The 24,996-nt window shown below is 49.6% G+C and overlaps 1 protein-coding gene across 1 annotated transcript in view; it reads left to right on the top strand.

Annotated features, from left to right (window-relative positions):
- LOC147091152 (hydroperoxide isomerase ALOXE3-like) overlaps positions 1-24,996 on the top strand; it is a 203,557-nt gene that overhangs the window by 48,679 nt on the left and 129,882 nt on the right. Inside the window, exons 2-3 of the mRNA XM_085977623.1 lie at positions 17,346-17,550; positions 23,208-23,289. Of these exons, the coding sequence (XP_085833749.1) occupies positions 17,346-17,550; positions 23,208-23,289 (287 nt within the window). The remainder of the gene's footprint in view (positions 1-17,345; positions 17,551-23,207; positions 23,290-24,996) is intronic.

Raw genomic sequence — 24,996 nt, 5'->3', positions numbered from 1 at the left:
TAATAAAGGGGAATGTGAGCTGGGATTGATAGTAAAGGGGAATGTGAGCTGGGATTGTTAGTAAAGGGGAATGTGAGCTGGGATTGTTAGTAAAGGGGAATGTGAGCTGGGATTGTTAATAAAGGGGAATGTGAGCTGGGATTGTTAGTAAAGGGGAATGTGAGCTGGGATTGTTAATAAAGGGGAATGTGAGATGGGATTGTTAGTAAAGGGGAATGTGAGCTGGGATTGTTAATAAAGCGGAATGTGAGCTGGGATTGTTAGTAAAGGGGAATGTGAGCTGGGATTGTTAGTAAAGGGGAATGTGAGCTGGGATTGTTAGTAAAGGGGAATGTGAGCTGGGATTGTTAATAAAGGGGAATGTGAGCTGGGATTGTTAGTAAAGGGGAGTGTGAGCTGGGAATCTTAATAAAGGGGAATGTGAGCTGGGATTGTTAGTAAAGGGGAATGTGAGTTGGGATTGTTAGTAAAGAGGAATGTGATCTGGGATTGTTAATAAAGGGGAATGTGAGCTGGGATTGTTAGTAAAGGGGAATGTGAGCTGGGATTGTTAGTAAAGGGGAATGTGAGCTGGGATTGTTAATAAAGGGGAATGTGAGCTGTGATTGTTAGTAAAGGGGAATGTGAGCTGGGATTGTTAGTAAAGGGGAATGTGAGCTGGGATTGTTAATAAAGGGGAATGTGAGCTGGGATTGTTAGTAAAGGGGAATGTGAGCTGGGATTGTTAGTAAAGGGGAATGTGAGCTGGGATTGTTAGTAAAGGGGAATGTGAGCTGGGATTGTTAATAAAGGGGAATGTGAGCTGGGATTGTTAGTGAAGGGGAATGTGAGCTGGGATTGTTAATAAAGGGAAATGTGAGCCGGGATTGTTAATAAAGGGGAATGTGAGCTGGGGTTGTTAATAAAGGGGAATGTGAGCTGGGATTGTTAATAAAAGGGAATGTGAGCTGGGATTGTTAATAAAGGGGAATGTGAGCTGGGATTGTTAGTAAAGGGGAATGTGAGCTGGGATTGTTAATAAAGGGGAATGTGAGCTGGGATTGTTAATAAAGGGAAATGTGAGCTTGGATTGTTATTAATGGGGAGTGTGAGCTGGGATTCTTAATAAAGGGGAATGTGAGCTGGGATTGATAGTTAAGGGGAATGTGAGCTGGGATTGTTAGTAAAGGGGAATGTGAGCTGGGATTGTTAGTAAAGGGGAATGTGAGCTGGGATTGTTTGTAAAGGGGAATGCGAGCTGAGTTTGTTAATAATGGGAATGTGAGCTGGGATTGTTAGTAAAGGGGAAAGTGAGTTGGGATTGTTAATAAAGGGGAATGTGAGCTGGGATTGTTAATAAAGGGGAATGTGAGCTGGGATTGTTAATAAAGGGGAATGTGAGCTGGGATTGTTAATAAAGGGGAATGTGAGCTGGGATTGTTAATAAAGGGGAATGTCAGCTGGGATTGTTAGTAAAGGGTAATGTGAGCTGGGATTGTTAGTAAAGGGGAATGTGAGCTGGGATTGTTCATAAAGGGGAATGTGAGCTGGGATTGTTAATAAAGGGGAATGTCAGCTGGGATTGTTAGTAAAGGGTAATGTGAGCTGGGATTGTTAGTAAAGGGGAATGTGATCTGGGATTGTTAGTAAAGGGGAATGTGAGCTGGGATTGTTAATAAAGGGAAATGCGAGCTGGGATTGTTAGTGAAGTGGAATGTGAGCTGGGATTGTTAGTAAAGGGGACTGTGAGCTGGAATTGTTAATAAAGGGGAATGCGAGCTGCGATTGTTAGTAAAGGGGAATGTGAGCTGGGATTGTTAGTAAAGGGGAATGTGAGCTGGGATTATTTGTAAAGGGGAATGTGAGCTGGGATTCTTAATAATGGGGAATGTGAGCTGGGATTGTTAATAAAGGGGAATGTGAGCTGCGATTCTTAGTAAAGGCGAATGTGAGCTGGGATTGTTAGTAAAGGGGAATGTGAGCTGGGATTGTCAGTAAAGCGGAATGCGAGCTGGGATTGTTAGTAAAGGGGAATGTGAGCTGGGATTGTTAATAAACGGGAATGTGAGCTGGGATTGTTAGTAAAGGGGAATGTGAGCTGGGATTCTTAATAAAGGGGAATGTGAGCTGGGACTGTTAGTAAAGGGGAATGTTAGCTGGGATTGTTAATAAAGGGGAATGTGAGCTGGGATTGTTAGTAAAGGGGAATGTGAGCTGGGATTGTTAATGAAGGGGAACGTGAGCTGCGATTGTTAATAAAGGGGAATGTGAGCTGGGATTGTTAATAAATGGGAATGTGAGCTGGGATCATTAGTAAAGGGAATGTGAGCTGCGATTGTTAATAAAGGGGAATGTGAGCTGGGATCGTTAGTAAAGGGGAATGTGAGCTGGGATTGTTAATAAAGGGTAATGTGAGCTGGGATTGTTAGTAAAGGGGAATGTGATCTGGGATTGTTAGTAAAGGGGAATGTGAGCTGGGATTGTTAATAAAGGGAAATGCGAGCTGGATTGTTAGTGAAGTGGAATGTGAGCTGGGATTGTTAGTAAAGGGGACTGTGAGCTGGAGTTGTTAATAAAGGGGAATGCGAGCTGCGATTGTTAGTAAAGGGGAATGTGAGCTGCGATTCTTAGTAAAGGCGAATGTGAGCTGGGATTGTTAGTAAAGGGGAATGTGAGCTGGGATTGTCAGTAAAGGGGAATGCGAGCTGGGATTGTTAGTAAAGGGGAATGTGAGCTGGGATTGTTAATAAACGGGAATGTGAGCTGGGATTGTTAGTAAAGGGGAATGTGAGCTGGGATTCTTAATAAAGGGGAATGTGAGTTGGGATTGTTAGTAAAGGGGAATGCGAGCTGGGATTCTTAATAAAGGGGAATGTGAGCTGGATTGTTAATAATGGGGAATGTGAGCTGGGATTGTTAGTAAAGGGGAATGTGAGCTGGGATTGTTAAATAAAGCGGATTGTGAGCTAGGATTGTTAGTAAAGGGGAATGTGAGCTGGGATTCTTAATAAAGGGGAATGCAAGCTGGGATTGTTAGTAAAGGGGAATGTGAGGTGGGATTGTTAGTAAAGGGGAATGTGAGCTGGGATTGTTAGTAAAGGTGGAATGAGAGCTGGGATTGTTAGTAAAGGGGAATGTGAGCTGGGATTGTTAGTAAAGGGGAATGTGAGCTGGGATTCTTAATAAAAGGGAATGCGTGCTGGGACTGTTAGTAAAGGGGAATGTTAGCTGGGATTGTTAATAAAGGGGAATGTGAGCTGGGATTGTTAGTAAAGGGGAATGTGAGCTGGGATTGTTAATAAAGGGGAACGTGAGCTGCGATTGTTAATAAAGGGAATGTGAGCTGGGATTGTTAATAAATGGGAATGTGAGCTGGGATCATTAGTAAAGGGGAATGTGAGCTGCGATTGTTAATAAAGGGGAATGTGAGCTGGGATCGTTAGTAAAGGGGAATGTGAGCTGGGATTGTTAATAAAGGGGAATGTGAGCTGGGATTGTTAGTAAAGGGGAATGTGAGCTGGGATTGTTAATAAAGGGGAATGTGAGCTGGCATTGTTAATAATGGGGAATGTGAGCTGGGATTGTTATTAAAGGGGAATGTGAGCTGGGATTGTTAGTAAAGGGGAATGTGAGCTGGGATTGTTAATAAAGGGGAATGTGAGCTGGGATTGTTAGTAAAGGGGAATGTGAGCTGTGATTGTTAGTAAAGGGGAATGTGAGCTGGGATTGTTAATAAAGGGGAATGTGCGCTAGGATTGTTAATAAAGGGGAATGTGAGCTGGGATTGTTAATAAAGGGGAATGTGAGCTGGGATTGTTAATTAAGGGGAATGTGAGCTGGGATTGTTAATGTAGGGGAATGTGAGCTGGGATTGTTAATAAAGGGGAATGTGAGCTGGGATTGTTAGTAAAGGGGAATGTGAGCTGGGATTGTTAATAAAGGGGAATGTGAGCTGGGATTGTTAATAACGGGGAATGTGAGCTGTGATTGTTAGTAAAGGGGAATGTGAGCTGGGATTGTTAGTAAAGGGGAATGTGAGCTGGGATAGTTAGTAAAGGGGAATGTGAGTTGGGATTGTTAATAAAGGGGAATGTGAGCTGGGATTGTTAATAAAGGGGAAAGTGAGCTGGGATTGTCAATGAAGGGGAATATGAGCTGGGATTGTCAATAAAGTGGAAAGTGAGCTGGGATTGTTAGTAATGGGGAATGTGAGATGGGATTGTTAATAAAGGGGAATGTGAGCTGGGATTGTTAATAAGGGGGAATGTGAGCTGGGATTGTTAGTAAAGGGGAATGTGAGCTGGGATTGTTAGCAAAGAGGAATGTGAGGTGGGATTGTTAATAAAGGGGAATGTGAGCTGGGATTGTTAGTAAAGGGGAATGCGAGCTGGGATTGTTAATAAAGGGGAATGTGAGCTGGGATTGTTAGTAAAGGGGAATGTGAGCTGGGATTGTTAATAAAGGGGAATGTGAGCTGGGATTGATAGTAAAGGGGAATGTGAGCTGGGATTGTTAGTAAAGGGGAATGTGAGCTGGGATTGTTAGTAAAGGGGAATGTGAGCTGGGATTGTTAATAAAGGGGAATGTGAGCTGGGATTGTTAGTAAAGGGGAATGTGAGCTGGGATTGTTAATAAAGGGGAATGTGAGATGGGATTGTTAGTAAAGGGGAATGTGAGCTGGGATTGTTAATAAAGCGGAATGTGAGCTGGGATTGTTAGTAAAGGGGAATGTGAGCTGGGATTGTTAGTAAAGGGGAATGTGAGCTGGGATTGTTAGTAAAGGGGAATGTGAGCTGGGATTGTTAATAAAGGGGAATGTGAGCTGGGATTGTTAGTAAAGGGGAGTGTGAGCTGGGAATCTTAATAAAGGGGAATGTGAGCTGGGATTGTTAGTAAAGGGGAATGTGAGTTGGGATTGTTAGTAAAGAGGAATGTGATCTGGGATTGTTAATAAAGGGGAATGTGAGCTGGGATTGTTAGTAAAGGGGAATGTGAGCTGGGATTGTTAGTAAAGGGGAATGTGAGCTGGGATTGTTAATAAAGGGGAATGTGAGCTGTGATTGTTAGTAAAGGGGAATGTGAGCTGGGATTGTTAGTAAAGGGGAATGTGAGCTGGGATTGTTAATAAAGGGGAATGTGAGCTGGGATTGTTAGTAAAGGGGAATGTGAGCTGGGATTGTTAGTAAAGGGGAATGTGAGCTGGGATTGTTAGTAAAGGGGAATGTGAGCTGGGATTGTTAATAAAGGGGAATGTGAGCTGGGATTGTTAGTGAAGGGGAATGTGAGCTGGGATTGTTAATAAAGGGAAATGTGAGCCGGGATTGTTAATAAAGGGGAATGTGAGCTGGGGTTGTTAATAAAGGGGAATGTGAGCTGGGATTGTTAATAAAAGGGAATGTGAGCTGGGATTGTTAATAAAGGGGAATGTGAGCTGGGATTGTTAGTAAAGGGGAATGTGAGCTGGGATTGTTAATAAAGGGGAATGTGAGCTGGGATTGTTAATAAAGGGAAATGTGAGCTTGGATTGTTATTAATGGGGAATGTGAGCTGGGATTCTTAATAAAGGGGAATGTGAGCTGGGATTGATAGTTAAGGGGAATGTGAGCTGGGATTGTTAGTAAAGGGGAATGTGAGCTGGGATTGTTAGTAAAGGGGAATGTGAGCTGGGATTGTTTGTAAAGGGGAATGCGAGCTGAGTTTGTTAATAATGGGGAATGTGAGCTGGGATTGTTAGTAAAGGGGAAAGTGAGTTGGGATTGTTAATAAAGGGGAATGTGAGCTGGGATTGTTAATAAAGGGGAATGTGAGCTGGGATTGTTAATAAAGGGGAATGTGAGCTGGGATTGTTAATAAAGGGGAATGTGAGCTGGGATTGTTAATAAAGGGGAATGTCAGCTGGGATTGTTAGTAAAGGGTAATGTGAGCTGGGATTGTTAGTAAAGGGGAATGTGAGCTGGGATTGTTCATAAAGGGGAATGTGAGCTGGGATTGTTAATAAAGGGGAATGTCAGCTGGGATTGTTAGTAAAGGGTAATGTGAGCTGGGATTGTTAGTAAAGGGGAATGTGATCTGGGATTGTTAGTAAAGGGGAATGTGAGCTGGGATTGTTAATAAAGGGAAATGCGAGCTGGGATTGTTAGTGAAGTGGAATGTGAGCTGGGATTGTTAGTAAAGGGGACTGTGAGCTGGAATTGTTAATAAAGGGGAATGCGAGCTGCGATTGTTAGTAAAGGGGAATGTGAGCTGGGATTGTTAGTAAAGGGGAATGTGAGCTGGGATTATTTGTAAAGGGGAATGTGAGCTGGGATTCTTAATAATGGGGAATGTGAGCTGGGATTGTTAATAAAGGGGAATGTGAGCTGCGATTCTTAGTAAAGGCGAATGTGAGCTGGGATTGTTAGTAAAGGGGAATGTGAGCTGGGATTGTCAGTAAAGGGGAATGCGAGCTGGGATTGTTAGTAAAGGGGAATGTGAGCTGGGATTGTTAATAAACGGGAATGTGAGCTGGGATTGTTAGTAAAGGGGAATGTGAGCTGGGATTCTTAATAAAGGGGAATGTGAGTTGGGATTGTTAGTAAAGGGGAATGCGAGCTGGGATTCTTAATAAAGGGGAATGTGAGCTGGGATTGTTAATAATGGGGAATGTGAGCTGGGATTGTTAGTAAAGGGGAATGTGAGCTGGGATTGTTAATAAAGCGGATTGTGAGCTAGGATTGTTAGTAAAGGGGAATGTGAGCTGGGATTCTTAATAAAGGGGAATGCAAGCTGGGATTGTTAGTAAAGGGGAATGTGAGGTGGGATTGTTAGTAAAGGGGAATGTGAGCTGGGATTGTTAGTAAAGGGGAATGAGAGCTGGGATTGTTAGTAAAGGGGAATGTGAGCTGGGATTGTTAGTAAAGGGGAATGTGAGCTGGGATTCTTAATAAAAGGGAATGCGTGCTGGGACTGTTAGTAAAGGGGAATGTTAGCTGGGATTGTTAATAAAGGGGAATGTGAGCTGGGATTGTTAGTAAAGGGGAATGTGAGCTGGGATTGTTAATAAAGGGGAACGTGAGCTGCGATTGTTAATAAAGGGGAATGTGAGCTGGGATTGTTAATAAATGGGAATGTGAGCTGGGATCATTAGTAAAGGGGAATGTGAGCTGCGATTGTTAATAAAGGGGAATGTGAGCTGGGATCGTTAGTAAAGGGGAATGTGAGCTGGGATTGTTAATAAAGGGGAATGTGAGCTGGGATTGTTAGTAAAGGGGAATGTGAGCTGGGATTGTTAATAAAGGGGAATGTGAGCTGGCATTGTTAATAATGGGGAATGTGAGCTGGGATTGTTAGTAAAGGGGAATGTGAGCTGGGATTGTTAGTAAAGGGGAATGTGAGCTGGGATTGTTAATAAATCACAGAAATCACAGAAACCTCACAGTACAGATAGAGGCCATTTCGGCCCATCGAGCCTGCACCGACACATATCCCACCCGATCCCCGTAACCCCTACACCAACACATATCCCACCCTATCCCTGTAACCCCACATATTTAATCCCCCTAACACTAAGGGTCAATTTTTATCATGGCCAATCAACCTAACCCCGCACATCTTTGGACTGTGGGAGGAAACCGGAGCACCCGGAGAAAACCCACGCAAACACGGGGAGAATGTGCAAACTCCACACAGACAGTCACCCGAGGCCGGATTCGAACCCGGGTCCCTGGCGCTGTGAGGCAACAGTGCTAACCACTATGCCACCGTGAGCTGGGATTGTTAGTAAAGGGGAATGTGAGCTGTGATTGTTAGTAAAGGGGAATGTGAGCTGGGATTGTTAATAAAGGGGAATGTGCGCTAGGATTGTTAATAAAGGGGAATGTGAGCTGGGATTGTTAATAAAGGGGAATGTGAGCTGGGATTGTTAATTAAGGGGAATGTGAGCTGGGATTGTTAATGTAGGGGAATGTGAGCTGGGATTGTTAATAAAGGGGAATGTGAGCTGGGATTGTTAGTAAAGGGGAATGTGAGCTGGGATTGTTAATAAAGGGGAATGTGAGCTGGGATTGTTAATAACGGGGAATGTGAGCTGTGATTGTTAGTAAAGGGGAATGTGAGCTGGGATTGTTAGTAAAGGGGAATGTGAGCTGGGATAGTTAGTAAAGGGGAATGTGAGTTGGGATTGTTAATAAAGGGGAATGTGAGCTGGGATTGTTAATAAAGGGGAAAGTGAGCTGGGATTGTCAATGAAGGGGAATATGAGCTGGGATTGTCAATAAAGTGGAAAGTGAGCTGGGATTGTTAGTAATGGGGAATGTGAGATGGGATTGTTAATAAAGGGGAATGTGAGCTGGGATTGTTAATAAGGGGGAATGTGAGCTGGGATTGTTAGTAAAGGGGAATGTGAGCTGGGATTGTTAGCAAAGGGGAATGTGAGGTGGGATTGTTAATAAAGGGGAATGTGAGCTGGGATTGTTAGTAAAGGGGAATGCGAGCTGGGATTGTTAATAAAGGGGAATGTGAGCTGGGATTGTTAGTAAAGGGGAATGTGAGCTGGGATTGTTAATAAAGGGGAATGTGAGCTGGGATTGATAGTAAAGGGGAATGTGAGCTGGGATTGTTAGTAAAGGGGAATGTGAGCTGGGATTGTTAGTAAAGGGGAATGTGAGCTGGGATTGTTAATAAAGGGGAATGTGAGCTGGGATTGTTAGTAAAGGGGAATGTGAGCTGGGATTGTTAATAAAGGGGAATGTGAGCTGGGATTGTTAGTAAAGGGGAATGTGAGCTGGGATTGTTAATAAAGCGGAATGTGAGCTGGGATTGTTAGTAAAGGGGAATGTGAGCTGGGATTGTTAGTAAAGGGGAATGTGAGCTGGGATTGTTAGTAAAGGGGAATGTGAGCTGGGATTGTTAATAAAGGGGAATGTGAGCTGGGATTGTTAGTAAAGGGGAGTGTGAGCTGGGAATCTTAATAAAGGGGAATGTGAGCTGGGATTGTTAGTAAAGGGGAATGTGAGTTGGGATTGTTAGTAAAGAGGAATGTGATCTGGGATTGTTAATAAAGGGGAATGTGAGCTGGGATTGTTAGTAAAGGGGAATGTGAGCTGGGATTGTTAGTAAAGGGGAATGTGAGCTGGGATTGTTAATAAAGGGGAATGTGAGCTGTGATTGTTAGTAAAGGGGAATGTGAGCTGGGATTGTTAATAAAGGGGAATGTGAGCTGGGATTGTTAGTAAAGGGGAATGTGAGCTGGGATTGTTAGTAAAGGGGAATGTGAGCTGGGATTGTTAGTAAAGGGGAATGTGAGCTGGGATTGTTAATAAAGGGGAATGTGAGCTGGGATTGTTAGTGAAGGGGAATGTGAGCTGGGATTGTTAATAAAGGGAAATGTGAGCTGGGATTGTTAGTAAAGGGGAATGTGAGCTGGGAATCTTAATAAAGGGGAATGTGAGCTGGGATTGTTAGTAAAGGGGAATGTGAGCTGGGATTGTTAGTAAAGGGGAATGTGAGCTGGGATTGAAAATAAAGTATAATGTGAGCTGGGATTGTTAGTAAAGGGGAATGTGAGCTGGGAATCTTAATAAAGGGGAATGTGAGCTGGGATTGTTAGTAAAGGGGAATGTGATCTGGGATTGTTAATAAAGGGGAATGTGAGCTGGGATTGTTAGTAAAGGGGAATGTGAGCTGGGATTGTTAGTAAAGGGGAATGTGAGCTGGGATTGTTAATAAAGGGGAATGTGAGCTGGGATTGTTAATAAAGGGGAATGTGAGCTGGGATTGTTAGTAAAGGGGAATGTGAGCTGGGATTGTTAATAAAGGGGAATGTGAGCTGGGATTGTTAGTGAAGGGGAATGTGAGCTGGGATTGTTAGTAAAGGGGAATGTGAGCTGGGATTGTTAATAAAGGGGAATGTGAGCTGGGATTGTTAGTAAAGGGGAATGTGAGCTGGGATTGTTAATAAAGCGGAATGTGAGCTGGGATTGTTCGTAAAGGGGAATGTGAGCTGGGATTGTTAATAAAGGGGAATGTGAGCTGGGATTGTTAGTAAAGGGGAATGTGAGCTGGGTTTGTTAGTAAAGGGGAATGTGAGCTGGGATTGTTAATAAAGGGGAATGTGAGCTGTGATTGTTAATAAAGGGGAATGTGAGCTGGGAATCTTAATAAAGGGGAATGTGAGCTGATTTTGTTAATAAAGGGGAATGTGAGCTGGGATTGTTAATAAAGGGGAATGTGAGCTGATTTTGCTAATAAAGGGGAATGTGAGCTGGGATTGTTAATAAAGGGGAATGTGAGCTGGGATGTTTAGTAAAGGAGAATGTGAGCTGGGATTGTTAATAAAGGAGAATGCAGCGAGTTATTGTTGGGTACGAACTCCAGCGGATTTCTGGGCATATTTATTGATTTTGTTCAGATTGAAACATTTCCATAAGGAGCTTACTGCTAATTATCTTTTATGATCATCAGCAAACAGCTGCTCAAAGTGGGCAAAGTTTGCAAAGGATCCGATTCCCCTGCAATACCTGAATAATCACTGTTCAAGCTTTTTGCGTACAGATGCAGGAAAGTTATTTACACGTTTGGGCAGCGAGACTTCTGAGCTGCTGAACTGGTACAGGCCGGTGTGAAGAGTTCACTGGCAGCCTGAGAGACACTGGCAGTGAGGGAGAGGAGCCTGAGAGACACTGGCAGTGAGGGAGCGGAGCCTGAGAGACACTGGCAGTGAGGGAGAGGAGCCTGAGACACTGGCAGTGAGGGAGAGGAGCCTGAGAGACTGGCAGTGAGGGAGAGGAGCCTGAGAGGCACTGGCAGTGAGGGAGAGGAGCCTGAGAGACACTGGCAGTGAGGGAGAGGAGCCTGAGAGACACTGGCAGTGAGGGAGAGGAGCCTGAGAGACACTGGCAGTGAGGGAGAGGAGACTGAGACACTGGCAGTGAAGGAGAGGAGCCTGAGAGACACTGGCAGTGAGGGAGAGGAGCCTGAGAGACACTGGCAGTGAGGGAGAGGAGCCTGAGAGGCACTGGCAGTGATTGAGAGGAGCCTGAGACACTGGCAGTGAGGGAGAGGAGCCTGAGAGACACTGGCAGTGAGGGAGAGGAGCCTGAGACACTGGCAGTGAGGGAGAGGAGCCTGAGAGACTGGCAGTGAGGGAGAGGAGCCTGAGAGGCACTGGCAGTGAGGGAGAGGAGCCTGAGAGACACTGGCAGTGAGGGAGAGGAGCCTGAGACACTGGCAGTGAGGGAGAGGAGCCTGAGAGACACTGGCAGTGAGGGAGAGGAGACTGAGAGACACTGGCAGTGAGGGAGAGGAGCCTGAGGCACTGGCAGTGAGGGAGAGGAGCCTGAGACACTGGCAGTGAGGGAGAGGAGCCTGAGAGACTGGCAGTGAGGGAGAGGAGGCTGAGAGACACTGGCAGTGAGGGAGAGGAGAGACAGTGGCAGTGAGGGAGAGGAGCCTGAGAGACACTGGCAGTGAGGGAGAGGAGCCTGAGACACTGGCAGTGAGGGAGAGGAGACTGAGAGTCACTGGCCGTGAGGGAGAGGAGCCTGAGGCAGTGGCAGAGAGGGAGAGGAGCCTGAGAGACACTGGCAGTGAGGGAGAGGCGCCTGAGAGACACTGGCAGTGAGGGAGAGGAGCCTGAGAGACACTGGCAGCGAGGGAGAGGAGCCTGAGACACTGGCTGTGAGGGAGAGGATCCTGAGACACTGGCAGTGAGGGAGAGGAGCCTGAGACACTGGCAGTGAGGGAGAGGAGCCTGAGAGACACTGGCAGTGAGGGAGAGGAGACTGAGAGACACTGGCAGTGAGGGAGAGGAGCCTGAGACACTGGCAGTGAGGTACAGGAGCCTGAGAGACACTGGCAGTGAGGGAGAGGAGCCTGAGACACTGGCAGTGAGGGAGAGGAGCCTGAGAGACACCGGCAGTGAGGGAGAGGAGCCTGAGAGACACTGGCAGTGAGGGGGAGGAGCCTGAGAGACACTGGCAGTGAGGGAGAGGAGCCTGAGGCACTGGCAGTGAGGGAGAGGAGCCCGAGACACTGGCAGTGAGGGAGAGGAGCCTGAGACACTGGCAGTGAGGGAGAGGAGCCTGAGAGGCACTGGCAGTGAGGGAGAGGAGCCTGAGGCACTGGCAGTGAGGGAGAGGAGCCTGAGAGACTGGCAGTGAGGGGGAGGAGCCTGAGACACTGGCAGTGAGGGAGAGGAGCCTGAGAGATACTGGCAGTGAGGGAGAGGAGACTGAGACACTGGCAGTGAGGGAGAGGAGCCTTTGACACGGGCAGTGAGGGAGTGGAGACTGAGAGACACTGGCAGTGAGGGAGAGGAGCCTGAGAGGCACTGGCAGTGAGGGAGAGGAGCCTGAGAGGCACTGGCAGTGAGGGAGAGGAGCCTGAGAGACTGGCAGTGAGGGAGAGGAGACTGAGAGACACTGGCAGTGAGGGAGAGGAGACTGAGACCCTGGCAGTGAGGGAGAGGAGCCTGAGACACTGGCAGTGAGGGAGAGGAGACTGAGAGACACTGGCAGTGAGGGAGAGGAGACTGAGAGGCACTGGCAGTGAGGGAGAGGAGCCTGAGACACTGGCAGTGAGGGAGAGGAGACTGAGAGACACTGGCAGTGAGGGAGAGGAGACTGAGAGGCACTGGCAGTGAGGGAGAGGAGACTGAGAGGCACTGGCAGTGAGGGAGAGGAGCCTGAGAGACTGGCAGTGAGGGAGAGGAGACTGAGAGACACTGGCAGTGAGGGAGAGGAGCCTGAGACACTGGCAGTGAGGGAGAGGAGACTGAGAGACACTGGCAGTGAGGGAGAGGAGCCTGAGACACTGGCAGTGAGGGAGAGGAGACTGAGAGACACTGGCAGTGAGGGAGAGGAGACTGAGAGGCACTGGCAGTGAGGGAGAGGAGCCTGAGAGACTGGCAGTGAGGGAGAGGAGACTGAGAGTCACTGGCCGTGAGGGAGAGGAGCCTGAGGCAGTGGCAGTGAGGGAGAGGAGCCTGAGAGACACTGGCAGTGAGGGAGAGGCGCCTGAGAGACACTGGCAGTGAGGGAGAGGAGCCTGAGAGACACTGGCAGCGAGGGAGAGGAGCCTGAGACACTGGCTGTGAGGGAGAGGATCCTGAGACACTGGCAGTGAGGGAGAGGAGCCTGAGACACTGGCAGTGAGGGAGAGGAGCCTGAGAGACACTGGCAGTGAGGGAGAGGAGACTGAGAGACACTGGCAGTGAGGGAGAGGAGCCTGAGACACTGGCAGTGAGGTACAGGAGCCTGAGAGACACTGGCAGTGAGGGAGAGGAGCCTGAGACACTGGCAGTGAGGGAGAGGAGCCTGAGAGACACCGGCAGTGAGGGAGAGGAGCCTGAGAGACACTGGCAGTGAGGGGGAGGAGCCTGAGAGACACTGGCAGTGAGGGAGAGGAGCCTGAGGCACTGGCAGTGAGGGAGAGGAGCCCGAGACACTGGCAGTGAGGGAGAGGAGCCTGAGACACTGGCAGTGAGGGAGAGGAGCCTGAGAGGCACTGGCAGTGAGGGAGAGGAGCCTGAGGCACTGGCAGTGAGGGAGAGGAGCCTGAGAGACTGGCAGTGAGGGGGAGGAGCCTGAGACACTGGCAGTGAGGGAGAGGAGCCTGAGAGATAATGGCAGTGAGGGAGAGGAGACTGAGACACTGGCAGTGAGGGAGAGGAGCCTTTGACACGGGCAGTGAGGGAGTGGAGACTGAGAGACACTGGCAGTGAGGGAGAGGAGCCTGAGGGACACTGGCAGTGAGGGAGAGGAGCCTGAGAGACACTGGCAGTGAGGGAGAGGAGCCTGAGAGACACTGGCAGTGAGGGAGAGGAGCCTTAGAGACACTGGCAGTGAGGGAGTGGAGCCTGAGACACTGGCAGTGAGGGAGAGGAGCCTGAGAGACACTGGCAGTGAGGGAGAGGAGCCCGAGGCACTGGCAGTGAGGGAGAGGAGCCCGAGACACTGGCAGTGAGGGAGAGGAGCCTGAGGCACTGGCAGTGAGGGAGAGGAGCCTGAGAGACTGGCAGTGAGGGGGAGGAGCCTGAGACACTGGCAGTGAGGGAGAGGAGCCTGAGAGATACTGACAGTGAGGGAGAGGAGACTGAGACACTGGCAGTGAGGGAGAGGAGCCTTTGACACGGGCAGTGAGGGAGTGGAGACTGAGAGACACTGGCAGTGAGGGAGAGGAGCCTGAGAGACATTGGCAGTGAGGGAGAGGAGACTGAGAGGCACTGGCAGTGAGGGAGAGGAGACTGAGAGACACTGGCAGTGAGGGAGAGGAGACTGAGAGACGCTGGCAGTGAGGGAGAGGAGACTGAGACACTGGCAGTGAGGGAGAGGAGCCTGAGACACTGGCAGTGAGGGAGAGGAGCCTGAGACACTGGCAGTGAGGGAGAGGAGCCTGAGACACTGGCAGTGAGGGAGAGGAGCCTGAGACACTGGCAGTGAGGGAGAGGAGACTGAGACACTGGCAGTGAGGGAGAGGAGCCTGAGACACTGGCAGTGAGGGAGAGGAGCCTGAGACACTGGCAGTGAGGGAGAGGAGCCTGAGAGACACTGGCAGTGAGGGAGAGGAGCCTGAGAGACACTGGCAGTGAGGGAGAGGAGCCTGAGACACTGGCAGCGAGGGAGAGGAGCCTGAGAGACACTGGCAGTGAGGGAGAGGAGCCTGAGATACTGGCAGTGAGGGAGAGGAGCCTGAGGCGCTGGCAGTGAGGGAGAGGAGCCTGAGACACTGGCAGTGAGGGAGAGGAGCCTGAGAGACACTGGTAGTGAGGGAGAGGAGACTGAGAGACACTGGCAGTGAGGGAGAGGAGACTGAGAGACACTGGCAGTGAGGGAGAGGAGCATGAGAGGCACTGGCAGTGAGGGAGAGGAGCCTGAGAGACAATGGCAGTGAGGGAGAGGAGACTGAGAGACACTGGCAGTGAGGGAGATGAGCCTGAGAGACACTGGCAGTGAGGGAGAGGAGCTTGAGAGACACTGGCAGTGAGGGAGAGGAGCCTGAGAGACACTGGCAGTGAGGGAGAGGAGCCTGAGACACTGGCAGTGAGGGAGAGGAGCCTGAGAGACACTGGCAGTGAGGGAGAGGAGACTGAGAGACACTGGCAGTGAGGGAGAGGAGCCTGAGACACTGGCAGTGAGGGAGAGGAGCCTGAGACACTGGCAGTGAGGGAGAGGAGCCTGAGAGACACTGGCAGTGAGGGAGAGGAGACTGAGAGACACTGGCAGTGAGGGAGAGGAGCCTGAGACACTGGCAGTGAGGGAGAGGAGCCTGAGACACTGGCAGTGAGGGAGAGGAGCTTGAGACACTGGCAGTGAGGGAGAGGAGCCTGAGACACTGGCAGTGAGGGAGAGGAGCCTGAGACACTGGCAGTGACGGAGAGGAGCCTGAGACACTGGCAGTGAGGGAGAGGAGCCTGAGACACTGGCAGTGAGGGAGAGGAGCCTGAGGCACTGGCAGTGAGGGAGTGGAGCCTGAGACACTGGCAGTGAGGGAGAGGAGACTGAGAGACACTGGCAGTGAGGGAGAGGAGCATGAGAGGCACTGGCAGTGAGGGAGAGGAGCCTGAGAGACAATGGCAGTGAGGGAGAGGAGCCTGAGGGACACTGGCAGTGAGGGAGAGGAGCCTGAGAGACACTGGCAGTGAGGGAGAGGAGCCTGAGAGACACTGGCAGTGAGGGAGAGGAGCCTGAGAGACACTGGCAGTGAGGGAGTGGAGCCTGAGACACTGGCAGTGAGGGAGAGGAGCCTGAGAGACACTGGCAGTGAGGGAGAGGAGCCTGAGAGACACTGGCAGTGAGGGAGAGGAGCCTGAGAGACACTGGCAGAGAGCGAGAGGAGTCTGAGACACTGGCAGTGAGGGAGAGGAGACTGAGAGACACTGGCAGTGAGGGAGAGGAGCCTCAGACACTGGCAGTGAGGGAGAGAAGCCTGAGAGACACTGGCAGTGAGGGAGAGGAGCCTGAGGCACTGGCAGTGAGGGAGAGGAGACTGAGAGACACTGGCAGTGAGGGAGAGGAACCCGAGAGACACTGGCAGCGAGGGAGAGGAGACTGAGACACTGGCAGTGAGGGAGAGGAGACTGAGAGACACTGGCAGTGAGGGAGAGGAGCCTGAGGGACACTGGCAGTGAGGGTGAGCAGGTTGAGGTCTCTGTGGCAAGGGTGATGCGTTTGTGATCCCCGTGTGGTGAGGGTGTGGTGTTTGTGATCCCCGTGCGGTGAGGGTGCGGTGTTTGTGATCCCCGTGTGGTGAGGGTGTGGTGTTTGTGATCCCCGTGTGGTGAGGGTGCGGTGTTTGTGATCCCCGTGCGGTGTTTGTGATCCCCGTATGGTGAGGGTGTGGTGTTTGTGATCCCCGTGCGGTGAGGGTGTGGTGTTTGTGATCCCCGTGCGGTGTTTGTGATCCCCGTGTGGTGAGGGTGTGGTGTTTGTGATCCCCGTGCGGTGTTTGTGATCCCCGTGTGGTGAGGGTGTGGTGTTTGTGATCCCCGTGCGGTGTTTGTGATCCCCTAGCGGTGAGGGTGCGGTGTTTGTGATCCCCTTGTGGTGAGGGTGTGGTGTTTGTGATCCCCGTGCGGTGTTTGTGATCCCCGTGCGGTGAGGGTGCGGTGTTTGTGATCCCCTTGTGGTGAGGGTGTGGTGTTTGTGATCCCCGTGCGGTGTTTGTGATCCCCGTGCGGTGAGGGTGCGGTGTTTGTGATCCCCTTGTGGTGAGGGTGTGGTGTTTGTGATCCCCGTGCGGTGTTTGTGATCCCCGTGCGGTGAGGGTGCGGTGTTTGTGATCCCCGTGTGGTGAGGGTGTGGTGTTTGTGATCCCCGTGTGGTGAGGGTGTGGTGTTTGTGATCCCCGTGCGGTGAGGGTGTGGTGTTTGTGATCCCCGTGCGGTGAGGGTGTGGTGTTTGTGATCCCCGTGCGGTGTTTGTGATCCCCGTGTGGTGAGGGTGCGGTGTTTGTGATCCCCGTGTGGTGAGGGTGCGGTGTTTGGGATCCCCGTGCGGTGTTTGTGATCCCCGTGCGGTGAGGGTGCGGTGTTTGTGATCCCCGTGTGGTGAGGGTGCGGTGTTTGGGATCCCCGTGCGGTGTTTGTGATCCCCGTGCGGTGAGGGTGCGGTGTTTGTGATCCCCGTGCGGTGAGGGTGTGGTGTTTGTGATCCCCGTGCGGTGAGGGTGCGGTGTTTGTGATCCCTGTGCGGTGTTTGTGATCCCCGTGTGGTGAGGGTGTGGTGTTTGGGATCCCCGTGCGGTGAGGGTGCGGTGTTTGTGATCCCCGTGCGGTGTTTGTGATCCCCGTGTGGTGAGGGTGTGGTGTTTGGGATCCCCCTGTGTATCAGGGATGTAAAACAATTGGAAATCCAGCCCCTGTAACTCATTGTCATTTGTTTTCTTCACAGTCCAAGTCACTTAAGATTGAAAGTGAAAGTGATCTTGGGGAGATTCTGCTCCTGAAGTTGTACAAAGATAAACACTTGCTGTTGCCTGAAGACAGCTGGTATTGTCTGTATGTCACTGTGGAAGCACCCAGTAACCGAGTCTACAATTTCCCATGCTATACCTGGCTCACTGACAATGACACTCTGGAGGTCATTGAAGGAACAGGTACAATTAAGGAATTTATATTCAGACACATATGGAGAAGATGCTGCACTTTTGGGGTTTCCATCGCTGGTTATACAGCAGTTTCTGTAATCCAATTCTCTCTCTCACTAACTGGAAGCTGTCCCATTATTGATATCTGTCCTTGAAGATCTTTGTGAGCCCAGATTTAACCAAGTCCCTAGTTGCGATAATATCAACAGTGGGTTAAATGTGGTCTCGTACTACACTGGGCGCTCTGTGACAGCAGGTGGCTATGACATGTGGACCAGAATTTGTTCAGAATAAAGCAGCAAAGTATTTATTTACAATTAAACAAAAAACCATCAGCTTTTATTATAATCTCAGAGGTTTGTTGGGACATGGAATTCCCGAACTAGAAACAGTGGTGGAATCAGAATTCAACATGGCTTTTAAAAGGGAAGTGGATCAATATTGGGGGGAAAGGGCAGGGCAGTGGGACTCAGTGAATCGCTCCTTCAGAGAGCTGGCACAGGCTTGATGGGCTGAATGGCTTCCTTTTGCTGTAAGAATGTATGATTGTATGATCAAGTAGGAATATATTAAATAGAAACATAACGAACAAAGTCAACAGTCGATTTGTTGCCCTTAATAACTTCTGCTGAAGAAATGAAATTGCTTTTCTGTTTTCACAAACAAGTTCCTAATTACTGATCAAGTGAACTCAGTAAAGTCTTATCTCCACATATTAATTTCAGCGTCGGTATGTAAAGTGGAAATGAAATATGCTGCGTGTTACATGAGCCTCATGCAGTTGCCTCCTTTGATCTAATTGCAGGACAAAGAATGAACTGAAGGACCGGTTACATTGCCAGTCATATTTAGAAACATCAGAACAGGAGGAGGCCATTCAGCCCCTTGAGCCTGTTCCGCTATTCAATAGATCAGGGCTGATCTGTATCTTAACTCCAGCTACCTGCCTTGGTTCTGGAAACCTTAATACCCCTTACCCAACAAAAATCCATGTGAGATGCCACTAATCACATCCTGCCAATTGGAGTACCTGCCCATTATTCCAACTCTCGTTCACACTTCATCACCAGCCATCCTTTGTTCCTTGAACATCTCTCAATGTCTCTTAACCTCTTCCGCTTTCTATCCTATCTCCGACCTTCCCTTTTGTTCTTTCATCCCCTCCCCCTTTTCCCAGCCCCCACTTGCTTTAAAATCTATCTGATGTAAAAAGACGACTGAGCCCTTGGTTTGAGTATAGAACAAGGCTTTAATCAATTGTTTCACAACCATGAGATTCTAGTTACATCACTAGTTCCTGGTTACAGAAACATCCTGAGCAAGCTGGGCCCACGCCCGAGTATTTATACTCCTTGGACGGCGCCACCAGCTGGCCGCCCAGCGTTACTTCATGAGTCATGATAATGTTCATGACACTATCCCTTTCCCTGCTTTTTTTTCCAGTTCTGACGAAGGGTCTTCGACCTGAAATGTTAACTCCGTTTCTCTCTCCATGGATGCTGCCCTGGCCTGCTGAGTTTTGCCAGCGTTTTCTGTTGTTATTCCAACTCTGGCCTGCCGCTCAGCCAGTTTCCTAACTAGATCAATCATGTGCCCTCAATTCTGTGAGCTTCTACCTTAGTTAACAGTCTCTTATGTGGGACTTTATCAAATGCCTTCTGGAAGTCCATATAAATAACATCCATAGACATTCCCCTGTCCACTACTTTAGTCACCTTTTCAAAAAAATCAATCAGGTTCATCAGGCATGACCTGCCTGCAAATGTGGTTGTCCGGGATCACACTGCTCTCCACACTAGGCTGGCATCAACTGAGCACAGCAAAACATCCCTGCGCACCAACAGGTAACATAGAAACATAGAAGATAGGAGCAGGAGTAGGCCATTCGGCCCCTCGAGCCTACTCCGCCATTTAATGAGATCATGGCTGATCATCCAAGTTCAGTACCCTGTCCCTGCCTTCTCCCCATATCCCTTGATCCCTTTAGCCTTAAGAAATATATCTAACTCCTTCTTGAATATATTTAATGAATTGGCCTCAACTGCCATCTGTGGTAGAGAATTCCACAGGTTCACCACTCTCTGGGTGAAGAAATTCCTCCTCATCTCTGTCCTAAATGGCTTACCCCTTATCCTTAGACTGTGACCCCTGGTTCTGGACTCCCCGACCATCGGGAACATCCTTCCTGCATCTAGTCTGTCCAGTCCTGTTAGAATTTTATAAGTTTCAATGAGATCCCCTCTCATTCTTCTAAACTCCAGCGAGTATAAGCCCAATCGAACCAATCTCTCTTCATACGTCATTCCTGCCATCCCAGGTAGGCCTGAGGCCCGATCAATATTAGTCCTTGGGCCTTATTTCAGGGAGAAGGAGAATGGGAATGCGGGGGGCGTGTTCCTGGGCCACCAGCCGCCCTCAAGAGTGCTGTGGAGCCTGGAGGAACAGTCCTGCCATTCCTGCCGCCACCTCACTGGTGGTTGTTAGGCTGCAGCTACTCCGGGAAAAGCCGAGTGCAGCAGACCTGGTGCCGGCTCTGCTCAGGTCAGCCCAATTTCAGGAGAGGGTCCTTAAAAAGGCAAAAAGAAAAGAAAATACTGCAGATGCTGGAAATCTGAAATAAAAACAGAAAATGCTGGCGACACTCAGCAGGTCAGGCAGCATCTGTGGAGATTATTATCTGAACGGCAATAGATTGGGACAACGAGACCTGGGTGTTCTTGTGCACCAGTCGCTGAAGGTAAGCATGCAGGTGCAGCAGGCGGTTAAGAAGGCAAATGGTATGTTGGCCTTCGTAGCGAGAGGGTTCGAGTACAGGAACAAGGATGTCTTGCTGCAGTTGTACAGGGCCTTGATGAGAAAACACCTTGAGTATTCCTCATCTTTATCTGAGGAAGGATGTTCTTGCCATGGAGGGAGTGCAGCGAAGATTCACCAGGCTGATACCTGGGATGGCAGGAATGACGTATGAGGAGAGATTGGGCCGATTGGGCTTATACTCGCTGGAGTTTAGAAGAATGAGAGGGGATCTCATTGAAACATAAAATTCTAACAGGACTGGACAGACTAGATGCAGGAAGGATGTTCCCGATGGCCGGGGAGTCCAGAACCAGGGGTCACAGTCTAAGGATAAGGGGTAAGCCATTTAGGACAGAGATGAGGAGGAATTTCTTCACCCAGAGAGTGGTGAACCTGTGGAATTCTCTACCACACAAGGCAGTGGAGGCCAATTCATTAAATATATTCAAGAAAGAGTTAGATGTATTTCTTAATGCTAAAGGGATCAAGGGATATCGGGAGAAGGCAGGGACAGGGTACTGAGTTTGGAGGATCAGCCATGATCTCATTGAATGGTGGAGCAGGCTCGAGGGGCCGAATGGCCGACTCCTGCTCCTATCTTCTATGTTTCTATGTATCTTCTATGTAAGAGAGAAACAGAGTTAACGTTTCAGGTCAATGACCTTTCATCAGAACTGGAAAAAAAGCAGGAAATGGAACAGATTTTTAAGCAAGTGGGGGCTGGGAAAAGGGGGAGGGGATGAAAGAACAAAAGGGAAGGTCTGTGATAGGATAGAAGGCAGGAGAGGTGAGAGACATTAAGAGATATTCAAGGCGGGAGGAGATGGTAAATGGACAAGTTAAGAAACAAAGGATGGCGCGAGATGAAGTGTGAATTGTGCTGACAGAGTGAGTGACAGCTGCCATGTGGGGAGAAGAAAAAAAGACACAGTCAAAAAGGCATTGGGCCCCTCATTAGCATACACAAGGGATGGAAGCCTGTCTTAGGCTGACCCCAGCAAGGCCTCAATCGTCCGAAGCAAAACGGCGTTGGATGTGTGTCCGGTGCTGTTTGGGTGCAGGACGTTGGGTGTGTGTCCGGTGCTGTTTGGGTGCAGGACGTTGGGTGTGTGTCCGGTGCTGTTTGGGTGCAGGACGTTGGGTGTGTGTCCAATGCTGTTTGGGTGCAGGACGTTGGGTGTCTGTCCGGTACTGTTTGGGTGCAGGACGTTGGGTGTGTGTCCGGTGCTGTTTGGGTGCAGGACGTTGGGTGTGTGTCCGGTGCTGTTTGGGTGCAGGACGTTGGGTGTGTGTCCAATGCTGTTTGGGTGCAGGACGTTGGGTGTCTGTCCAGTACTGTTTGGGTGCAGGACGTTGGGTGTGTGTCCGGTGCTGTTTGGGTGCAGGACGTTGGGTGTGTGTCCAATGCTGTTTGGGTGCAGGACGTTGGGTGTGTGTCCAATGCTGTTTGGGTGCAGGGCGTTGGGTGTGTGTCCAGTGCTGTTTGGGTGCAGGGCGTTGGGTGTGTGTCTGGTGCTGTTTGGGTGCAGGACGTTGGGTGTCTGTCCGGTGCTGTTTGGGTGCAGGACGTTGGATGTGTGTCCGATGCTGTTTGGGTGCAGGGCGCTGGATGTGTGTCCGGTGCTGTTTGGGTGCAGGACGTTGGGTGTGTGTCTGGTGCTGTTTGGGTGCAGGACGTTGGGTGTGTGTCCGATGCTGTTTGGGTGCAGGGCGTTGGGTGTCTGTCCAATACTGTTTGGGTGCAGGGCGTTGGGTGTGTGTCCGATACTGTTTGGGTGCAGGGCGTTGGGTGTGTGTCCGGTGCTGTTTGGGTGCAGGGTGTTGGGTGTGTGTCCGGTACTGTTTGGGTGCAGGGCGTTGGGTGTGTGTCCGGTGCTGTTTGGGTGCAGGGCGTTGGGTGTGTGTCCGGTGCTGTTTGGGTGCAGGGTGTTGGGTTGTGTGTCCGGTGCTGTTTGGGTGCAGTGCGTTGGATGTGTGTCTGATGCTGTTTGGGTGCAGGGCGTTGGGTGTGTGTCCGGTGCTGTTTGGGTGCAGGGCGTTGGATGTGTGTCCAATGCTGTTTGGGTGCAGGGCGTTGGGTGTGTGTCCGATGCTGTTTGGGTGCAGGATGTTGGATGTGTGTCCGGTGCTGTTTGGGTGCAGGGCGTTGGGTGTGTGTCCGATGCTGTTTGGGTGCAGGGCGTTGGGTGTGTGTCCGGTGCTGTTTGGGTGCAGGACGTTGGGTGTGTGTCCAATGCTGTTTGGTGCAGGGCGTTGGATGTGTGTCCGGTGCTGTTTGGGTGCAGGGCGTTGGGTGTGTGTCCGGTGCTGTTTGGGTGCAGGGCGTTGGGTGTGTGTCCGGTGCTGTTTGGGTGCAGGACGTTGGATGTGTGTCCAATGCTATTTGGGTGCAGGACATTGGGTGTGTGTCCGGTGCTGTTTGGGTGCAGGGCGTTGGGTGTGTGTCCGGTACTGTTTGGGTGCAGGGCGTTGGGTGTGTGTCCGGTACTGTTTGGGTGCAGGACGTTGGGTGTGTGTCCGATGCTGTTTGGGTGCAGGGCGTTGGGTGTGTGTCCGGTACTGTTTGGGTGCAGGACGTTGGGTGTGTGTCCGATGCTGTTTGGGTGCAGGGCGTTGGGTGGTCCCTGGATTGGGTGACTGTGGCCCTGTTTCCCCCCCGCAGTCCCCGCCTGTAACCAGGTACTTGGCTGGCGCTGAGGGCGGATTGGCAAAGTGCCCGCGATTCTCTAACTGATGCTTGTGGTGGGACAGCTACCTTAACCACGGGCAAAGTCCCCACGAAAGAGAAATCTCATGATTTGTAACTGAAAAGAAAGTTATTTTTTGTCAAAAATTGTGTCCTGGGTAATTTTTTTATTCTCGTCACCCAGCACGGAAAAGGCATGAATATGAATCAGCCATCCTTGAACAACACTGGACAAATGAAATAAGCAACAGGCAAGCAGCATATCAGTGAGTATTGCAGTGATATGTAAGTGTTAGAATGAGGCAACTGAGCAAGAATCACTGCACTTTCTGCTGATGTAACTTTGAAACAGATCCATTTACTCAATATAGCTCGATATATAACTCAATAACTCAACTCATTAACTCGATATATAACTCAATAACTCAACTCACTAACTCAATGCAGCAGATGTAATTTATCTGGATCTTCAAAAGGCCTTCGATAAGGTACCCCATAATAGACTGATGAACAAGGTCAGAGAATGCGGACAAATGTAAGAAGTCACACAACACCAGGTTATAGTCCAACAGCTTTATTTGAAATCACAAGCTTTCGGAGCGCTGCTCCTTCGTCAGCTCCAAAAGCTTGTGATTTCAAATAAAGCTGTTGGACTATAACCTGGTGTTGTGTGACTTCTTACATTTGTCCACCCCAGTCCAACACCGGCATCTCCACATCAGAGAATGCGGAGTCAGGGGACAAGTAGCAGAATGGATTGCTGGCTGGCTTCAGGACAGAAAGCAGAGAGTGGGAGTAAAGGGGAGCTATTCCCAGTGGCAGAATGTGGGTAGTGGTGTTCCACAAGGATCAGTGCTGGGACCACTGCTGTTCACAATTTATATTATTTAGACTTTGGAATCAAAAACACAATTTCTAAATTTGCAGATGACACCAAATTGGGGGATAGTCAATACTGAGGAGGACTGCAACAAGTTACAGGAGGACATTAATAAACTTGCAGAATGGGCAAATAATTAGCAAATGAACTTCAACACAGATAAATGTGAGGTATTACATTTTGGTAGGGAGAATAGGGAGGTCACATCACTTGGAGGGTGCGAGTCTAGGTGGGGTAGAGGAACAAAGGGATCCCGGAGTACAAATACACAAATCACTAAAAGTTACAACACAGGTTAACAAGGCCATTAAAAAAGGCAAACCAAGCACTAGGGTTTATTTCTAGAGGGATAGAATTGAAAAGTAGGGAAGTTATGCTAAACCTGTATCGAACCTTGGTTAGACCACACTTGGAGTACTGCGTACAGTTCTGGTCGCCATATTATAAAAAGGATATCGAGGCACTGGAGAGGGTGCAGAGAAGATTTACAAGGATGATACCAGAAATGTGAGGGTGTACAGATCAGGAAATGATGAACAGGCTGGGTCTCTCTTCTCTTGAAAAGAGAAGGCTGAGTGGTGACCTAATAGAGGGCTTTAAAATTATGAAAGGTTTTGATAGAGTGGATACAGAGAGAATGTTTCCACTTGTGGGGAAGAGCATAACTAGAGGCCATCAATATAAGACAGTCACCAAGAAATCCAATCGGGAATTCGGGAGAAACTTCTTTACCCAGAGAGTGGTGAGAATGTGGAACTCGCTGCCACAGGGAGTGGTTGAAGCGAATAGTATCGATGCCTTTAAGGGGAGGCTAGACAAGCATATGAGGGAGAAGGGAATAGAGGGTTATACTGATAGAGTTAGATGAGGAAAGACGGGAGGAGGCTCGAGTGGAGCATAAACGCCGGCATGGACTGGTTGGGCCAAATGGCCTGTTTCTGTGCCGTATATCCGATGTAATCCTATGTAATATAGAGCAGGGATCAAACCTGGGATCTGCTGATAGCTTGTGGCAAACAGCTACACTGGATGGTGTTCATATACCTGGGGTCTGGACATCTCAGTGTGCTAGAACATTGTCCTCTCACTTCGA

Source organism: Somniosus microcephalus, unplaced genomic scaffold (genome assembly GCF_052327205.1).
Source record: "Somniosus microcephalus isolate GS21.2 unplaced genomic scaffold, FLI_Smic_1.0 unresolved_chr4, whole genome shotgun sequence".
In the NCBI taxonomy this organism is placed as follows: Eukaryota; Metazoa; Chordata; class Chondrichthyes; order Squaliformes; family Somniosidae; genus Somniosus; species Somniosus microcephalus.
Note: the sequence above shows the minus strand (reverse complement) of the source record. Positions and strands in the feature narration are given on the sequence as shown.